Source organism: Hemibagrus wyckioides, linkage group LG05 (genome assembly GCF_019097595.1).
Source record: "Hemibagrus wyckioides isolate EC202008001 linkage group LG05, SWU_Hwy_1.0, whole genome shotgun sequence".
In the NCBI taxonomy this organism is placed as follows: Eukaryota; Metazoa; Chordata; class Actinopteri; order Siluriformes; family Bagridae; genus Hemibagrus; species Hemibagrus wyckioides.
In genome coordinates this window covers 17,379,259-17,395,749 of record NC_080714.1, presented here as the reverse complement: position 1 = coordinate 17,395,749, position 16,491 = coordinate 17,379,259, and the positions used below count along the sequence as shown (strand labels likewise).

The 16,491-nt window shown below is 36.1% G+C and overlaps 2 protein-coding genes across 2 annotated transcripts; both read left to right on the top strand.

Moving 5' to 3' along the window:
* The first annotated feature begins 2,871 nt into the window (after nt 1-2,871).
* Nucleotides 2,872-6,183, top strand: LOC131352640 (pepsin A-like). The gene is made up of 9 exons (XM_058388903.1): nt 2,872-2,951; nt 3,079-3,220; nt 3,312-3,429; nt 3,614-3,732; nt 4,209-4,408; nt 4,605-4,718; nt 5,286-5,430; nt 5,553-5,651; nt 5,826-6,183. Exons 1-9 carry the CDS (start codon nt 2,899-2,901, stop codon nt 5,958-5,960), a joined length of 1,125 nt encoding a protein of 374 aa, XP_058244886.1. The 5' UTR covers nt 2,872-2,898; the 3' UTR covers nt 5,961-6,183.
* A 3,426-nt stretch (nt 6,184-9,609) lies between these two features.
* LOC131352639 (pepsin A-like) lies at nt 9,610-12,556 on the top strand. The gene is made up of 9 exons (XM_058388902.1): nt 9,610-9,681; nt 9,894-10,035; nt 10,177-10,294; nt 10,455-10,573; nt 10,954-11,153; nt 11,374-11,487; nt 11,867-12,011; nt 12,115-12,213; nt 12,348-12,556. The coding sequence occupies exons 1-9, from the start codon at nt 9,629-9,631 to the stop codon at nt 12,489-12,491; spliced, it is 1,134 nt and encodes a 377-aa protein (XP_058244885.1). The 5' UTR covers nt 9,610-9,628; the 3' UTR covers nt 12,492-12,556.
* The last annotated feature ends 3,935 nt before the right edge of the window (nt 12,557-16,491 follow it).

The following is a 16,491-nucleotide window of genomic DNA, read 5'->3' as shown; positions in this document are numbered from 1 at the left end:
ATTTTAAACCACCACAAACTCCAAGTCCTGATGGTGTCACAGTAGCGATGTTCACCTACAGTGTGTCATTTTTGGCAGGCAAAATCACAAGAAAGCCATTAAAAATGAACAAAGGATCATTTATTTTGTTATGAAATTTTCTTGTCCTTGCAGGTAACAGACACGGTTTACAGATTTGGTTAACAGATATGGAATGCAAAGTCCCATTTGACCTTGGACAAGTCCTCCACTGAAGGGAGGAACAACAGCAGTTGGCATTGTATATGTTTGCAGTAGATAAAGAAAGCAATCGAAGAAAAGGGTTTAAAGTATAAACCCATTAGTATACCTTTTCCATTATGTATATTAATTATACTTAAGTAATACATTTTGTGTCAGCTTACTCGTTTCTGTGCACTGAAAAATGTGGAATATATGGTCAGAAAAACAAAACTTCTGTACAGCTTACATGGATAACGTAGTTATATAGTTTATATAAATTTTTTTCATTAAAACATGATTTCTTTGCTCTTCCTAAACTTAATTTAAATATATTTCTAATGATTGGATTGATGTAGAGTCAGCATGATCAAGTCACATAATATTAATGCAAACCATTAACATTCTGAAATCTTACAGGAATGTTGGCATTTTAAAACTAGAGAATGAAATTGATGCAATTAAAATGTCTGGTAGAATAGTGCAGTGGTAACGTGGCTTTTGTAAAATGCCAGCAACCTGGGCTTGATCCTCAGTTCAGATGAGAGTGTGGAGTTTGATTTTATTCAGCAGTTTGGGAACACATTTGATCAAGTTGGATGTACGAAAACAAATTGTGTTAATTTTTGTGTCAAATGTGTCCATTTGAATTAAGTTCAATTTCAATTCGCTTTTTTTTCCCCAGAGTTATAGATTGCATTAAGTTTCACTACTTAGTAATGCTGTGTCGTATTACTCCAGGCTATTTTTTTTTTTTAGATCTTTCAAAAATGTCCCTACCTTTTTTTTTTAAAAAGTCTTTCCATGCTTTATTGCGGACAGATATACACTATATTGCCAAAAGTATTCACTCACCCATCCAAATAATCAGAATCAGGTGTTCCAATCACTTCCATGGCCACAGGTGTATAAAATCAAGCACCTAGGCATGCAGACTGTTTTTACAAACATTTGTGAAAGAATGGGTCGCTCTCAGGAGCTCAGTGAATTCCAGCGTGGAACTGTGATAGGATGCCACCTGTGCAACAAATACAGTCGTGAAATTTCCTCGCTCCTAAATATTCCACAGTCAACTGTCAGCTGTATTATAAGAACGTGGAAGTGTTTGGGAACAACAGCAACTCAGCCACGAAGTGGTAGGCCACGTAAACTTGCGGAGCGGGGTCAGTGGATGCTGAGGCGCATAGTGTGAAGAGGTCGCCAACTTTCTGCAGAGTCAATCGCTACAGACCTCCAAACTTCATGTGGCCTTCAGATTAGCTCAAGAACAGTGCGCAGAGAGCTTCATGGAATGGGTTTCCATGGCCGAGCAGCTGCATCCAAGCCATACATCACCAAGTGCAATGCAAAGCGTCGGATGCAGTGGTGTAAAGCACGCCGCCACTGGACTCTAGAGCAGTGGAGACGCGTTCTCTGGAGTGACGAATCGCGCTTCTCCATCTGGCAATCTGACTCGGATGAGTCTGGGTTTGGCGGTTGCCAGGAGAACGGTACTTGTCTGACTGCATTGTGCCAAGTGTAAAGTTTGGTGGAGGGGGGATTATGGTGTGGGGTTGTTTTTCAGGAGCTGGGCTTGGCCCCTTAGTTCCAGTGAAAGGAACTCTGAATGCTTCAGCATACCAAGACATTTTGGACAATTCCATGCTCCCAACTTTGTGGGAACAGTTTGGAGCTGGCCCCTTCCTCTTCCAACATGACTGTGCACCAGTGCACAAAGCAAGGTCCATAAAGACATGGATGACAGAGTCTGGTGTGGATGAACTTGACTGGCCTGCACAGAGTCCTGATCTCAACCCGATAGAACACTGAGAGCCAGACCTTCTCGTCCAACATCAGTGTGTGACCTCACAAATGAGCTTCTGGAAGAATGGTCAAAAATTCCCATAAACACACTCCTAAACCTTGTGGACAGCCTTCCCAGAAGAGTTGAAGCTGTTATAGCTGCAAAGGGTGGACCGACATCATATTGAACCCTATGGATTAGGAATGGGATGTCACTTAAGTTCATATGCGAGTCAAGGCAGGTGAGCGAATACTTTTGGCAATATAGTGTATGTCTCCTGGTTGAGTCAGAAATTCTTTTCATTTGCCATTCAGTGTGTACTGTTATTTATTTGCTGGCAAGAAGTAATGATGAAAAATGTTCAGTACATTAAAATCATTGTGTGTTTTCTGTACTTCTCCCTATAATTATAGTATTAAAGTTATAATATTTATTCTTTACTACTATAAATGTATAAATAAGTACTAAATTATTTTATTTTATTTATTATTTTTCTTTCAGCTTCTTAATTTCAAATGATTCAGCATATAATCTTGCATATATACATTATTATTTTGTTTTTTGCTTTTTGTTGAATAAAAAATATTTTAGTAAATATAACAATAAAGGAATAAGGAAATCCTCTGAGTTTTGTTAACATTAGATATCATTTTTTACACTTATCAGCCATAGAAAGCAGAATGTATACTTCCAGAAAGGCATGGAAAAAAAAAATCAGTGCTCGGTGTTATTAAGTTCAAGATAATAGGAAACATCCAGTTATGTCAATGACAAACGGGCATTCTTGGCACATTGTGTTTTAAGATCTGGTGGATAAATAAGTTTATGATAAGAAACATGATACGAATATATAAAAGCTGAAGTCTCTGGGTGTGCAGTATGTGTTTGAGTGCAAGCTTAACATTACGCTCAAGACAATGAAGCTGATCCTGGCTTTGTGTGCCCTAGTGGCATTTGCAAACTGCATCAGGTAAGTAACAAAACTATTAATTACTCTGGATGTTATTTTCAAATGCCTGGTATATCAAAGTGGTGCTTTTGTATTAAGGTTGAAATGTGGCAGGCCAATAGAAATAATACTAAGACTTTTCTTTCAGGGTGCCTCTGATCAAAGGTAAGACTGCACGTCAGAGACTACAGGAGAAAGGCCTATGGGAGGAGTACAGAAAGAAACATCCCTATAGCCCACTGGTCAAGTTTCAGCAGACTGGACTTGAGCCCATGACCAATGATGCTGATGTAAGTTAACCAAAACCTCAGTCCATGTGTCTAAAGAGCAATATGCTAGCTTCTGAGTTTGTGCATCACATCTTGTTCTTGTCAATCTCAGCTCTCTTACTACGGTGTGATTTCCATCGGCACTCCTCCTCAGTCCTTCCAAGTGATTTTTGATTCTGGCTCCTCCAACCTGTGGGTGCCTTCAGTCTATTGCTCAAGCCAGGCTTGCCGTAAGTATCAGTTGGGTTAAAGGAGAAAGATGAAATGCTTAATAGAAAAAGAGAGTTGTATGTTATTAAATATATTCAAATTATTTTAAACATTAGCTTATGGTAACACTGCAACACTTGGACAAATTGGAAAAACAGTAAGCTTAGCACTTTAACAGAACTAACAAATATTTCTGTCTTTTAGAGAACCACAATAAATTCAACCCTACACAGTCCAGCACTTTCCAGACCAACAACCAGGCTCTGTCCATTCAGTATGGCACAGGCAGCATGACTGGATACTTGGGTTATGACACTGTGACGGTATTTAATTTCTCCTGTTAATTTGATTAAAATAATTTGTAATGAATTACATAGCAGCTAATAAACAGAGACAGTTCTAGAAGTATTAATGTTATAATTCTACAGTTAACATTCATATCAAAAAGTAAAATCCAATAAACTCCACCTTTTGCCATTTGAACCATGCTAAAATTTATTAAAATACACTAATCCCATGTAAGCCTTCCACTGCTTAGTTTTCTGCAACTTGCTGCAAGTTTGTTGTAACAGCCCTAGGTAGACATGATTTGTGTAATACGAGTCAAATGGTCACAATCTTTCCATTCGTTATAGTTCTTATTATGAGAATCAGGCTTTTGTATCATAAGTAAGTCACTAATAACACACCTTGTCATGAGTAAGATGAAGATTGTTTCTGTAGTTGAAACAAATAGGACGAGTTAGATGTTGTAAATAAATAAACAGCAGAGAGTGACTTCTAAGCTTTTGTGTTGTAGGTTGGTGGAATCTCAGTGCAAAACCAGATCTTCGGACTGAGTGAGACTGAGGCTCCCTTCATGGCCAGCATGACGGCAGATGGTATCCTGGGTCTGGCCTACCAGTCCATTGCTTCTGATGGTGCCACTCCTGTCTTTGACAACATGATGAGTCAGGGTTTGGTCTCCCAGGACGTCTTCTCAGTCTACCTGAGCAGCAAGTATGCCTCTTTTTGTCTTTTACTTTAATTTTAAATTTTAAAACTAAAAATCAGTAGGGTTTATGGTATCCATTATCCAGTTTTCCAGTTGTGTTGTAGCCTGGTGACTTCAACATTTAGACAAGTTTTAAAAGTTGTTTGAGTTTCAGACATACCAAATTCTAGTTTGATGTCCTCAACTGTTTCAATTTTACAGTGGTCAGCAGGGTAGTGAGGTGCTGTTTGGAGAGATTGACACCTCCTACTATACTGGCAGCATCTACTGGATCCCTCTGTCCTCTGAGACCTACTACCAGATCACCATGGACAGGTAGGCAGGCTGTGAATCAGGTGTAAATCTATGATGCATACAAAATTACCAATACTAGTGTGGTGATGATGAAGAATGTGTTCTACTCTTAGTTAATGCTTTAGATATTATTTGTTCCAAGTATATTCCTGTGGACATTTTTCCCCCCTCAATACAACATTTATAATGGTCAAAGGAGTGTAGGTGTAGAAATGTGTAGAACAGTATTATTGCAGTGTTATTTATATTTTACACAATCCAACTATTTGTTCATTTAAATTCACATTAATATTTGAATTTACACAACACAAATATTGTGAATCTAACCTTCTTAGAACCTTTTGAATACTTACACTAACATGCTCTGTTATAGCTTGCACTGGGTGAAACATTTGAACAAGTAAATTATCAAATAACCATATACATGAAAACCAAATATGCTTAGAGTTCACTGTACACCATTTGCATTTTTTTTTTTTTTTACATTTATAGACGTACACAAAGTAAGCAGTAATACACAGCCTTCTGCTACTCAGGAACACAAACCTACACTGATATCACTTGCAAATTTCTTGTTGATGTTTGCAGTGTTACTATCAATGGGCAGACTGTTGCTTGCTCTGGAGGATGTCAGGCTATTATTGACACTGGAACGTCCCTTATTGTTGGCCCAACCTCAGATATCAACAACATTAACTCCTGGGTGGGCGCCACTGTCGACCAATATGGAGATGTGAGTTAAAGTTTTTAAAACTTGATTAAAGTCTATCCAAATTTAGCATTCTTTCCGGGTAAAAACTACATTTTTAAATAAGAATGAAAAAACAAACAAACAAGTAAACATTTTCCTTGTAGGCTTCTGTGAACTGTAACAACATCCAGAGCATGCCTTCAGTTACCTTCACCCTTAACAGCTACACCTTCACCATCTCTCCTTCTTCCTACGTCAGCCAGGTAAAGCTAAACAAACCACTCTTTTATATGATCAACAAAAAGCTGGTTACTTTTTATATTTTATAGTTGGACAGTTTTAAACTCAAAACAATACTTCTTAAATTAAGCACAGCACAGTTCCATATGAAATCCAAGTGAAACAGAATACTTACTATTTCATCTCCCTCTCTCTAGTCCTCTTATGGCTGCAATACCGGTTTCAGTGGCAGCGGTGACTCTCTGTGGATTCTGGGTGATGTTTTCATCCGAAACTACTACACCATCTTTAACAGGCAGAACAACAGCGTTGGCCTGGCTCAACTTGCTTAAAAAAGGGCAAAATTTATTTTTTCAGTCTCTTTGTGATTTATTGATCAATAATAAAAAAATAAAACAATAATAAAGCATATATTGTTGAAAGGAAATCTTGAGCTGGCTGTAGGTCTGGCTGTATTTCACATTTCATTCATGTATTTAGTATACAAAAAATTTTAAATTTTAAGCAAACAGCTTGTATATTTAAATATGTTTATCCATGTTGCAATTAATAAAAATATAATCATCTTAATGGTTTCAATCTCTCTCCTTTGTGAATATGTTTTTAAATGTTTGCATGCCAAAATATATGCAAATAATTACATCTCTATTTTTAAATCATTATAACAGCAATATAACAACAAATAAAACAACTCAATTCTTGTAAGATATATCAAATAAGGCAATACTTATATACTTTCATTCAGGTATACGCTTAGTTAACACTTGGGAATTTTCTTGTTTTCCAGTCCTTTTTCTGTTCCGTTTACAACCAATATTTGCACTGTTCTATAAAGGGAATAGTTCACTGTATGATAAGATATGTTCTTACCATGAAAAGAAAGAAAGCTCTTTCATTTTGAGCCTGTAAACAAACCCACAACTCCTTATGCTCCATACAAAACTAACCTAAGGTCACTTATATTGCTCCCTTAATCCGGAGCTGGCACAACTGCAAAAGAGTTTTCTAATAATCAGTTAGCCTTATAATAATCTAAAGTTAGCATTATTATAATTAATAGTTATTGTAATAATGTGCGACAGTGTAGACCTTTATTTAAAAATCAACTGATTCATTTTATGTTTTTGAAATGGATAAAAATGTTTTATTTTTTCTTTGGAAAACAAGGGAATTTCCAAGTGATTCCAAACTTTTGAACAATAATGTATGTTGCTTAGAATATGTTCAGATCACTTTGCCCAAACAAAGTGAATCAGAAGAAAAAATTTGGCCAGATGTACTCTTTTTCAGCATTAACATATTCCTGTGTGGATTTAATTGAAATTAATAAAAAAATTATAATCACCTTATAAACAAACTTAAGTTGCAACAATCCAATGAATTTTGTTTCCCTGTATGCAGCTTAACATTTACAGCATTTAAAAAAACACATGGATGGGTTTAGGGGAAATCTGCCCTGCACCTGGAAACAAGTGATCAGTGTTTAGCTACCGTGTTGAGCAATTTTACTGTAACCACCATGCTATCACCTTCAAAAGTATGCAAGATGTGTGATGGAGGTTTGTTCTGCAGGTGGGTGGGGACATTTTCCAGTTCTACATCACACCAAGTAGCAAACTCAAACAACACAATTTCACCAAGTCGTCCCACGTGGAACAATGGCGTCTGTGGACTGCATAGGAAAATGTGGTTTTGGTTGTCGAGTAACCTTTAAGATAAAATATATTACAGAGCAGATATGTCTTGTAAACATTGCTGTAAGTGGTTTGTTTAGGAGAAGTTTGACAGTTGGGAGGAGGGAGCTGCCTTTACTAAGCACAAAAGAAAAATCAGGATGCACGATTTCTAGACAAGATTTTAAAAAAACAAAAAAAAACAACCTCAAATAGCCTTCAGAAATGGATGGTGCCACAGAGAAACTGAATGTACAACAGGAAATGTAATAAAACTAAGATTAAAAGATGGTTTGTGTTTGTTGTGAATCCATTGCAATGAACATAGTTTAAAATATTTGTGCTTTTTATCCTGAGGTCTCCTGAGTCTGTGATGGAAGCTCAGAGGGTTAGAAAGCTATTGCAGTTAAATTGTTTCTCAGGTTCCTAAAACAGTTTTTAAGGTTCCTGAATTTCTAATAAGATATACACTACCGCTCAAAAGGGATCACTTAAAAAATTGTATGGTTTTCTAAGGAAACCTACACAAAATTAGTCTGAATAGAAAATATAGCAAAAGAACAGGACATGATGACATGTCAGAGTTAGAAATAATGATTTTGATGGAAATGATGAATGTTTTCTTCAAAGTTTGCTTTCATCAAAAAACAAAAAAAAAAACACCTTTTGCAGTAATTACAGTCTGGGCATTCTAGCTGTCAATTTTTCAAGATAATGATGAGATTTCACCCCATGCCTCCTGGAGCATCTCCCACAAGATGGATTGGCTTCCTGATGGAGTTTTCCTCTATAGCTGAAATCAAGCTGAAATATGCAAGTGATCCCAAACTTTTGAGCTGTAGTGTATGTAGAAGAAAAGTAAAACTTCATTGTGTACTATTTATGAATTAATAGATTGTGGTGGATATTGTACTACTGCAGGATTAGAAGTTAAAGTTATTCTTCCTTATCAGAATTATTATTAACAATCCACTGGATGTGGAAAATGAAGTCACACATCAAAACGTGGCCCTGTGTTTACATGGAAAATACTGATAACACAAAAGATTGTAAGTCCGGCCAGAATTTATCTGTGTTTAAAATAGAATAGATTTTGAATCTCATATCTTGATTTCCGCAAACATGAATTTAACACTTCTTTAACCTGGATGATTTGTTGCATATTTTTTTAACATCACTGCAAATAAAAATTAACTTTTTAAATATTGTGATTAAATTCGGCAGTGTCACCTTGAATTAATTAATCAAAAACACAAACAACAAATAATGGAATAAATGAATATTAAAAACAGCAACAATACCAAAAATCAAGAAAAAAATCAACCAAAAAAAGTGTGACACTAAAATGAAGCTCTACTGTATAATTTGATCAATGCAAACATAACATATATTTTATCCATAATTATTTACTATTTTTTTATGGTCATGTTATGTACACTACTAGTCCAAAGTTTGTACACATCTTCTAATTCCATGGTCTTTCCTGATGTTTATTTCTTTCTACATTGTAAAACAATGCTGAAGGCGGCCGAAATACACAATAATGTCCTTTGAACAGTTGATATTGAGATATGTCTGCTACTGATGCTCTGTAAAGCCTTCATAATGGCTCTAATCTGAGGTGCTGTTAATTGATGATTTCTGAGGCTGGTAACTCTAAATGAACTTCCCCTCTGCAGCAGAGGTAAGTTTTGGTCTTGCTTTACTGGGATGGTCTTCATGTGAGCCAGTTTCATCATGGTGCTTGATGGGTTTTGCAAATGCACTTGACAATACTGTTCTTGCAAGAACTATTCCAGAACACCTGACCTTCGTGTCTTAAAATAACAACTGACTGTTGTTTTTTTGTCATTACATATGGATTACTTAAGTCCGTGTGTGTTATTTCATAGTTTTGAAATCTCTAGTATTGTTCTAGAATGTAGAAAATAAACTTTTGACTGGTAGTGTATATCACTTTCTTGCTATATTGTCAGTCATTTTACTGTGATAAAGCTTACGGTACACATAATGCCAGCCTATTATTGACATTTGATATAATTCATTCATTTTATCAACTGTATACCGTTATCACAATGAGCAAAGGACCTGGTAACCTTGATAAAAATAAAAAAAATAAAATTAAAAAAAAAGTTTGACATTCCAAGATTAAAGCTCCAAAAATACATATGAAAACAATTCCAGTGATATACAGCAAGATATTCCTCATCTAATCATTATTTTATCAGCTGAAAATGGAAAAGTAAAAGAAAGAGATTGTAGTAGAACAGTATAAAAAGCGCAAAGCATCAGGTCTCTCTGTGTGGTATTTCATACAGAAGAGGACAATGAAACAGATTCTGGTCCTGTGTGCGCTGGTGGCACTCTCGCAGTGCATCAAGTAAGATGTGATATTTTTTTAGAAGTATTATAAATTAGTGTAAAGACAAAGTTTTTTTGTATTATTATTTTAAATGTCTGGTCACATTTTTACCTCTGTGTTGATATAATGCTTATTGTGCTTTCACTGTTTGTAAAGCTATGTTAAGTTTTGTGTTACTTTCTTAGAAAGCTGTATAAGTTGTATTAATATCATTATAATTTATGGTACAGGGTGCCATTGTTCAAGGGCAAAACTGCACGGGAGAGGCTGCAGGAGAAAGGCCTATGGGAGGAATACAGGAAGAAATATCCTTATAACCCTTGGGTCAAGTTTGTTCAGAATGGTCAAGAGCCCATGACCAACGATGCAGATGTATGTTTACCAGAATCAAGTTACTGAATTAGGATTTTTATTTAATTTACCCCTATATATTCAATATATTCACCAGTCGGAGGTTAATACAATGTCTACTATAAAAACCAGTGTTCTGAAATGTATACTTGTGCCTTTTAGCTTTCCTATTATGGGGCAATCACCATCGGAACTCCTCCTCAGTCCTTCACGGTGCTTATGGACACAGGCTCATCTAATCTGTGGGTGCCGTCTGTCTACTGTTCAAGCCAAGCATGCCGTGAGTATTAGAATATTATTGTTATATTATATTACTATAGTATAATTATACTTGAATATTTAAAGATCTCATCACTGAAACCAGTCTTTCCGTGGGATCTGATAAAATTGATATGCATGGCAGGTAATGTGGGACTAGATTATGTTTATTTTCTCTCTAGAGAACCATGATCAGTTCAATCCACAGCAGTCCAGCACTTACCAGAGCAGCAATCAGTCTATCTCTGTGCAGTATGGCACGGGGAGCATGACCGGCGTCTTAGGATATGACACTGTGACGGTAATCAGAATTTTGTTGACACACAAAATAATCATTAAAACTCTTTCCAGACAACATAATTTGAAATAATTTAAAAACCCAATTAATATTAGAATGTGATGTCTTAGACTTGTGGTATTGAACTTCACACACTACAAAAAAATATATTTTTCCTGTTATTGACATAAGCTCTGAGTTTTCTGAAATTCTGGTTGCCATGATTCATAACCTCATAGAGATAATAGTACTTAAAAAAACACTAAAACATACTGATCTGTCTTGGAATTGCAGGGTAAGCTAAAACTTGAAAAAAGTCTGAACTCAGTTAAATGGTAATATTGCTTAAAATCAAACAGAATGTCATGTTACTGGAGAGTGACTCCTAAGCTTGTGTGTTGTAGGTTGGTGGAATCTCAGTGCAAAATCAGATCTTTGGACTGAGTGAGACTGAGGCTCCCTTCATGGCCAGCATGACGGCAGATGGCATCATGGGTCTGGCCTACCAGTCCATTTCTTCTGATGGTGCCACTCCTGTTTTTGATAACATGATGAGTCAGGGTTTGGTCTCCCAGGATGTCTTCTCAGTCTACCTGAGCAGCAAGTATGGTGATCCCTAAAAAAGCTTGTTTTCTAGTATATTATTAGTTACCTACATTTATATAAAACATTAATAAAATCCCAACACAACTCTCATTCAAAACAGCTTACTGTTTCAGTCTTGAACTCTGCATTGAAACATCTACAGTCAATTATTTATAAAACTGTACTTTTGCCTAATATTTATTTTAAGAAAGTGAAATGGATCTATTTAAATCTGTTAGTGAGGAACAGGGCAGCATGTTGTTCCTGGGAGAGATTGACAGCTCCTACTACACTGGCAGCATCTACTGGATCCCTCTGTCCTCTGAGAGCTACTACCAGATCAATATGGACAGGTAATCTGCAACATGCAGAACATAAAGATTCAACACAAGCAATATTTACAGTAATCTCATAAACTGCAGAGTTTAATACTTTGGCAGTTCTTCTCATGCCTGATTTGTTTTGCTTTTGATTTCTGATTTGTTTCCTGCCTCCACCCTCTGTGTGTTCTTCCTACACTTCAGTGGTTTACTCTGGGAACTCTAGTTTCTAGGCCAAAGACATACATTGTAAACAGATTGGCATCTCTAAATTGTCTATAATGTGTGATTATGCCCTGCCATGGGTTAGGCAACCTGTCTAGCGTGTCCTCTGCCTTGAGTCAGGAGTCTCCTGGGTAGGATGGATCACAGTGAAATAAACCATCAATAAGCTTTAACTGATCTTTTGCAGTGTGACCATCAACGGACAAGTTGTTGGTTGTAGTGGTGGCTGTCAAGCTATTATTGATACCGGGACTTCCCTCATTGTTGGACCAAGCAGTGATATCAGCAACCTGAATTCCTATCTTGGTGCTCAGACAGACCAATATGGAGATGTGAGTAGATGAACACCACAAATTTTTCATCTTCAATGTAACTAATAACAATATAACTAGTTTAAAACTGGCTTTGATGAGACTACCAATGTTTTCATTGCAGTCTACTGTGAGCTGCAGCAGTGTCCAGAGCATGCCTTCAGTTACCTTCAACATTAATGGCTATGCCTTCTCCATCCCTCCATCATCATTTGTCACCCAGGTATCTATGCCACTCTTTGTGACTTCACTTCACTGTGTTCACACGATATGAGAAACTGTGATACAAAGAAACAGAGAAGGAGAACAAAGAAATGCATGTAGATAAGTAATTCTATCACATTATTCTGCTTCCAGGGCTACAGTGGATGCCAAACGGGTTTCTCAGGTGGCAACTTTGGAAGCAGTTTCTCCTGGATCTTGGGTGATGTTTTCATCAGGAATTGGTACACAATCTTTAACAGGGGGAACAACTCTGTGGGCCTGGCTGCGATGTCTTAAGAACTAATGGCAATAAGGATTAGATATTAAACTTTTATTTTGGTCTTTTGCAAATGAAATATGAAAGCATGCAATTAAAATAAAAATATTCATCACATATCAACTTGTGTTAGTGCTTTACCACTATAAAGGCATGAAAGGTAAATTGATGATACTGGATCCATCTGCACATAGTCATATCAGGTGCCTAAAAACAATTCATTTAATGGTGAATATGTCTAGGATATCAAAAGTTTTTGTTTTCTGATACCAGTATTGTCTACTGTTCATATACAATGGGGTCTAAAAGTCTCTTGAAAATGTGGGATTTTTCATTTAAAACTGGAGAAAATCAGAAAGTTTAATATTTAATATTTAATATTAATATTTAATAATAATATTTAATATTCAAGGCTCGATTTCCAGGTCCCTATTTATATCATGTAACTCCTTTGTACAAAAGGTCAGATTTTCCCCATGACTAATATAATCTCGTCTATTCACGTGTTTAAATGACACTGGATCATAAGGTTTTGCATAAACTTCATCTTGAAATCCACGCAGTGAGATGGCCATAATGACAATACTTACCAAGCTGCCAAAATGGTTCCCAGGATGAATTTCAAGCTCCATTTAGTACTGATCAGGAAACAAGATCGAAGAAGTAAAACTAGATTTAATTATCACCATGCAGTGCTTTACAGTAGAGAAATGTTGGAGGTTTAACATGTATAACACATAGACTGTCATGCATTGAAAGTGTGTAAGAGATTATTTAGTGTCTGAGTGGGCTTACCTAGATATCTCTTGGTGTTTCTCTAAGAGGTTATGTGCTGAACTGACTGGTGAGATGGGAGATTTTGGAAATGCTTTTATTGGGTTCAGATCAGTCTCACTACCTGAATCAACATGTAAGAAATCAAGTTCATTTAGAAAATAATAAAACAAAATCAGTCAACCTTTAAATATATTGTCAAGGAACAGGGGCGATTTTAGCATTTTCATTTAAGGGGGGCTCACACACACACACACGCACGCACACATACACACACACACAGGCCAAAATACTGCGAGAGTGTGCGCTCGAATATGCTCTAGAACCGCTCTCGCGATACTTTAATGTAATACACCTGCCGGTCTGTGCAGTGCCGCTTTCACACCACATGACTAAAACACCTTATAGCCCTTGAGCGCAACAGCAATAAAAAAAATGGTCAGAAAACACAACAATCTTATTATCCAGATAATAGCCTAACTTTTAATTTTTAATGTTAACACAGTTGATAAAAGTAGACAAATGTATGTTGTGTCAAAAAGGAGGCCCACTGTCTTCGATTATGAAAACCCCGGACATATAGGACCCTTTTGAATATTATTCCATACCCAAGACATACTTAAATTAAATAAGCCTAAAGATAGATCTAAATAAAATATAAACTGTTAAAGTGCTAAGACATTACAGTCTGAACATCATGACTTTCTATTATTCAACTAATGCAGTACTTAAGTTAAAATAAAGACATGGCTTAAGTGAACAATGGGCCAGAACCGACTCCATCATTCGGCTGTTCTGTCAATTGAAAAAGAAATTCTCAGCACTATAAATACTAGTATGGTAATTGACGTTTTGTTCAAGTCAAGTTACAGAGATACTCTCTTATGATTCCACCCTCAACGAAATAGGATAGAAAAGTCACCAAGAGCATGAAGACAAGATACAAGCACAGATGAGAGATGAGAGAACAATAAGAGAAAAGGTGCAAGTATAATATAGATTATTGTAAAATGATGATAATAAAAAAGGCATAAAAGACAAATAAAAGACATAATATTGCATGGTAGACCTGTGTGAGAGACTGTGAAGTGATGGGAGGAGTCAAAAAAGATTGAATAAAATTTTCTGAAGTTGCATACTATTTGTGTTAATTTGTGTTTATTATTAAATAATATTACATAAAAATGCCCTTGCAAAACATGTTATTCTTACTTACTTACCCTCTCTCCCTAATTAGCCCCTGATGTTTCAGGCTCAGCCCCTGATGTTTTCAAATCCTAGAAATGCCCCTGGTTTGACTAACAGGATAGGATGGTAAACTTATTGCATTCCACTGTATTGCATAGATGTATGTAACATTTGAATACTGAACAAGCCAAATATGATTCTGATCACACACACACACACAAACACACACACAGACACACACAGACACACACACACACTCTGTCCTCTGATCCTCGGTCTGTGACACTGCGGTCCAAAGTGAGGAGCCAAAGTCTGCTGCTGTTTTCATATGAAATTTAAAGGGGACTGAGGCGAGAATCGCAGAATAGAGGTTGAGTAGAAATGGCCTAGCAATGCCCATGGTAGTTACAGATCTGTATTTAGCAAAACAGTATTAGATGTTGCTTGTTTTACTTTCTTATTTCCAAATCTCATGTACTGTTTCTATAATATATTGAGTCATGTGATTATAGTGCTTCCTGGTTTGTTATAATAATAACAATAACAATAACAATAACAATAACAATAACAATAACAATAACAATAATAATAATAATAATAATAATAATAATGACTAGATTTTTAAAGTTTGTGGCGATAAACTTGGTGTTGGCTTGACGAAGCAAGGAGTCGCAATGGTCGATGCTTTTTGGAGGCGAGAGGAGAGATTGGGTGCCAATAATGTTGGAGGCAAGTGTCTATGTCACCAGGATACACGTCAAGCAGTTCCTCACATTATGCTGAGCGTTTTGATATGTCACGTGTATGTTGCGGTTATTTTGTATTTCCGCTAATTTTGGGAGTTGGCGCGCACGTGAAGTCATGTGACATCACTCAGACACACATCATGCAGTTCCCCACAATGTGCTGAGCGTTTTGATAGGTCACGTGTATGTTGGAGAAATTTTGAAATTCCACTTATTTTGGGGGCGTGGTGCACACATGACATCACGTGACATCGTCAGAACACACATCTTAAATTTCCCCTCATTGTGCTGAGCATTTTGATAGGTCACGTGTATGTTGTGCTAATTTTGTGATTTTGCTAATTTTGGGGTTTGGCGCGCACATGACCTCATGTGACATCATCCGCTTAGATAGATAGATAGATAGATAGATAGATAGATAGATAGATAGATAGATAGATAGACAGACAGACAGAGAGACAGACAGACAGATAGATAGATAGATAGATAGATAGATAGATAGATAGATAGATAGATAGATAGATAGATAGATAGATAGATAGATAGAGGTGAGTGTATAGATAGATAGATAGATAGATAGATAGATAGATAGATAGATAGATAGATAGATAGATAGATAGATAGAGGTGAGTGTACAGATAGATAGATAGATAGATAGATAGATAGATAGATAGATAGATAGATAGATAGATAGAGGTGAGTGTATAGATAGATAGATAGAGGTGAGTGTATAGATAGATAGATAGATAGATAGATAGATAGATAGATAGATAGATAGATAGATAGATAGATAGATAGATAGATAGATAGAGGTGAGTGTATAGATAGATAGATAGATAGATAGATAGATAGATAGATAGATAGATAGATAGATAGATAGATAGATAGATAGAGGTGAGTGTATAGATAGATAGATAGATAGATAGATAGATAGATAGATAGATAGATAGATAGATAGATAGATAGATAGAGGAGAGTGTATAGATAGATAGATAGATAGATAGATAGATAGATAGATAGATAGATAGATAGATAGATAGATAGATAGATAGATAGATAGATAGATAGATAGAGGTGAGTGTATAGATAGATAGATAGATAGATAGATAGATAGATAGATAGATAGACAGACAGACAGACAGACAGACAGACAGACAGATAGATAGATAGATAGATAGATAGATAGATAGATAGATAGATAGATAGATAGATAGACAGACAGACAGACAGACAGACAGATAGATAGATAGATAGATAGATAGATAGATAGATAGATAGATAGATAGACAGACAGACAGAGAGACAGACAGAC

Bases quoted from the DNA above. Each gene is read 5' to 3' on its own strand.
- LOC131352640 (XM_058388903.1), top strand. From the start codon at position 2,899: ATGAAGCTGATCCTGGCTTTGTGTGCCCTAGTGGCATTTGCAAACTGC. The intron at 3,430-3,613 runs GTAAGTATCAGT...TCTGTCTTTTAG, and splicing joins TTGCTCAAGCCAGGCTTGCC to AGAACCACAATAAATTCAAC. The intron at 4,719-5,285 runs GTAGGCAGGCTG...TGATGTTTGCAG, and splicing joins TACCAGATCACCATGGACAG to TGTTACTATCAATGGGCAGA.
- LOC131352639 (XM_058388902.1), top strand. From the start codon at position 9,629: ATGAAACAGATTCTGGTCCTGTGTGCGCTGGTGGCACTCTCGCAGTGC. The intron at 12,012-12,114 runs GTGAGTAGATGA...TTTTCATTGCAG, and splicing joins AGACAGACCAATATGGAGAT to TCTACTGTGAGCTGCAGCAG. The intron at 12,214-12,347 runs GTATCTATGCCA...TTCTGCTTCCAG, and splicing joins CATCATCATTTGTCACCCAG to GGCTACAGTGGATGCCAAAC.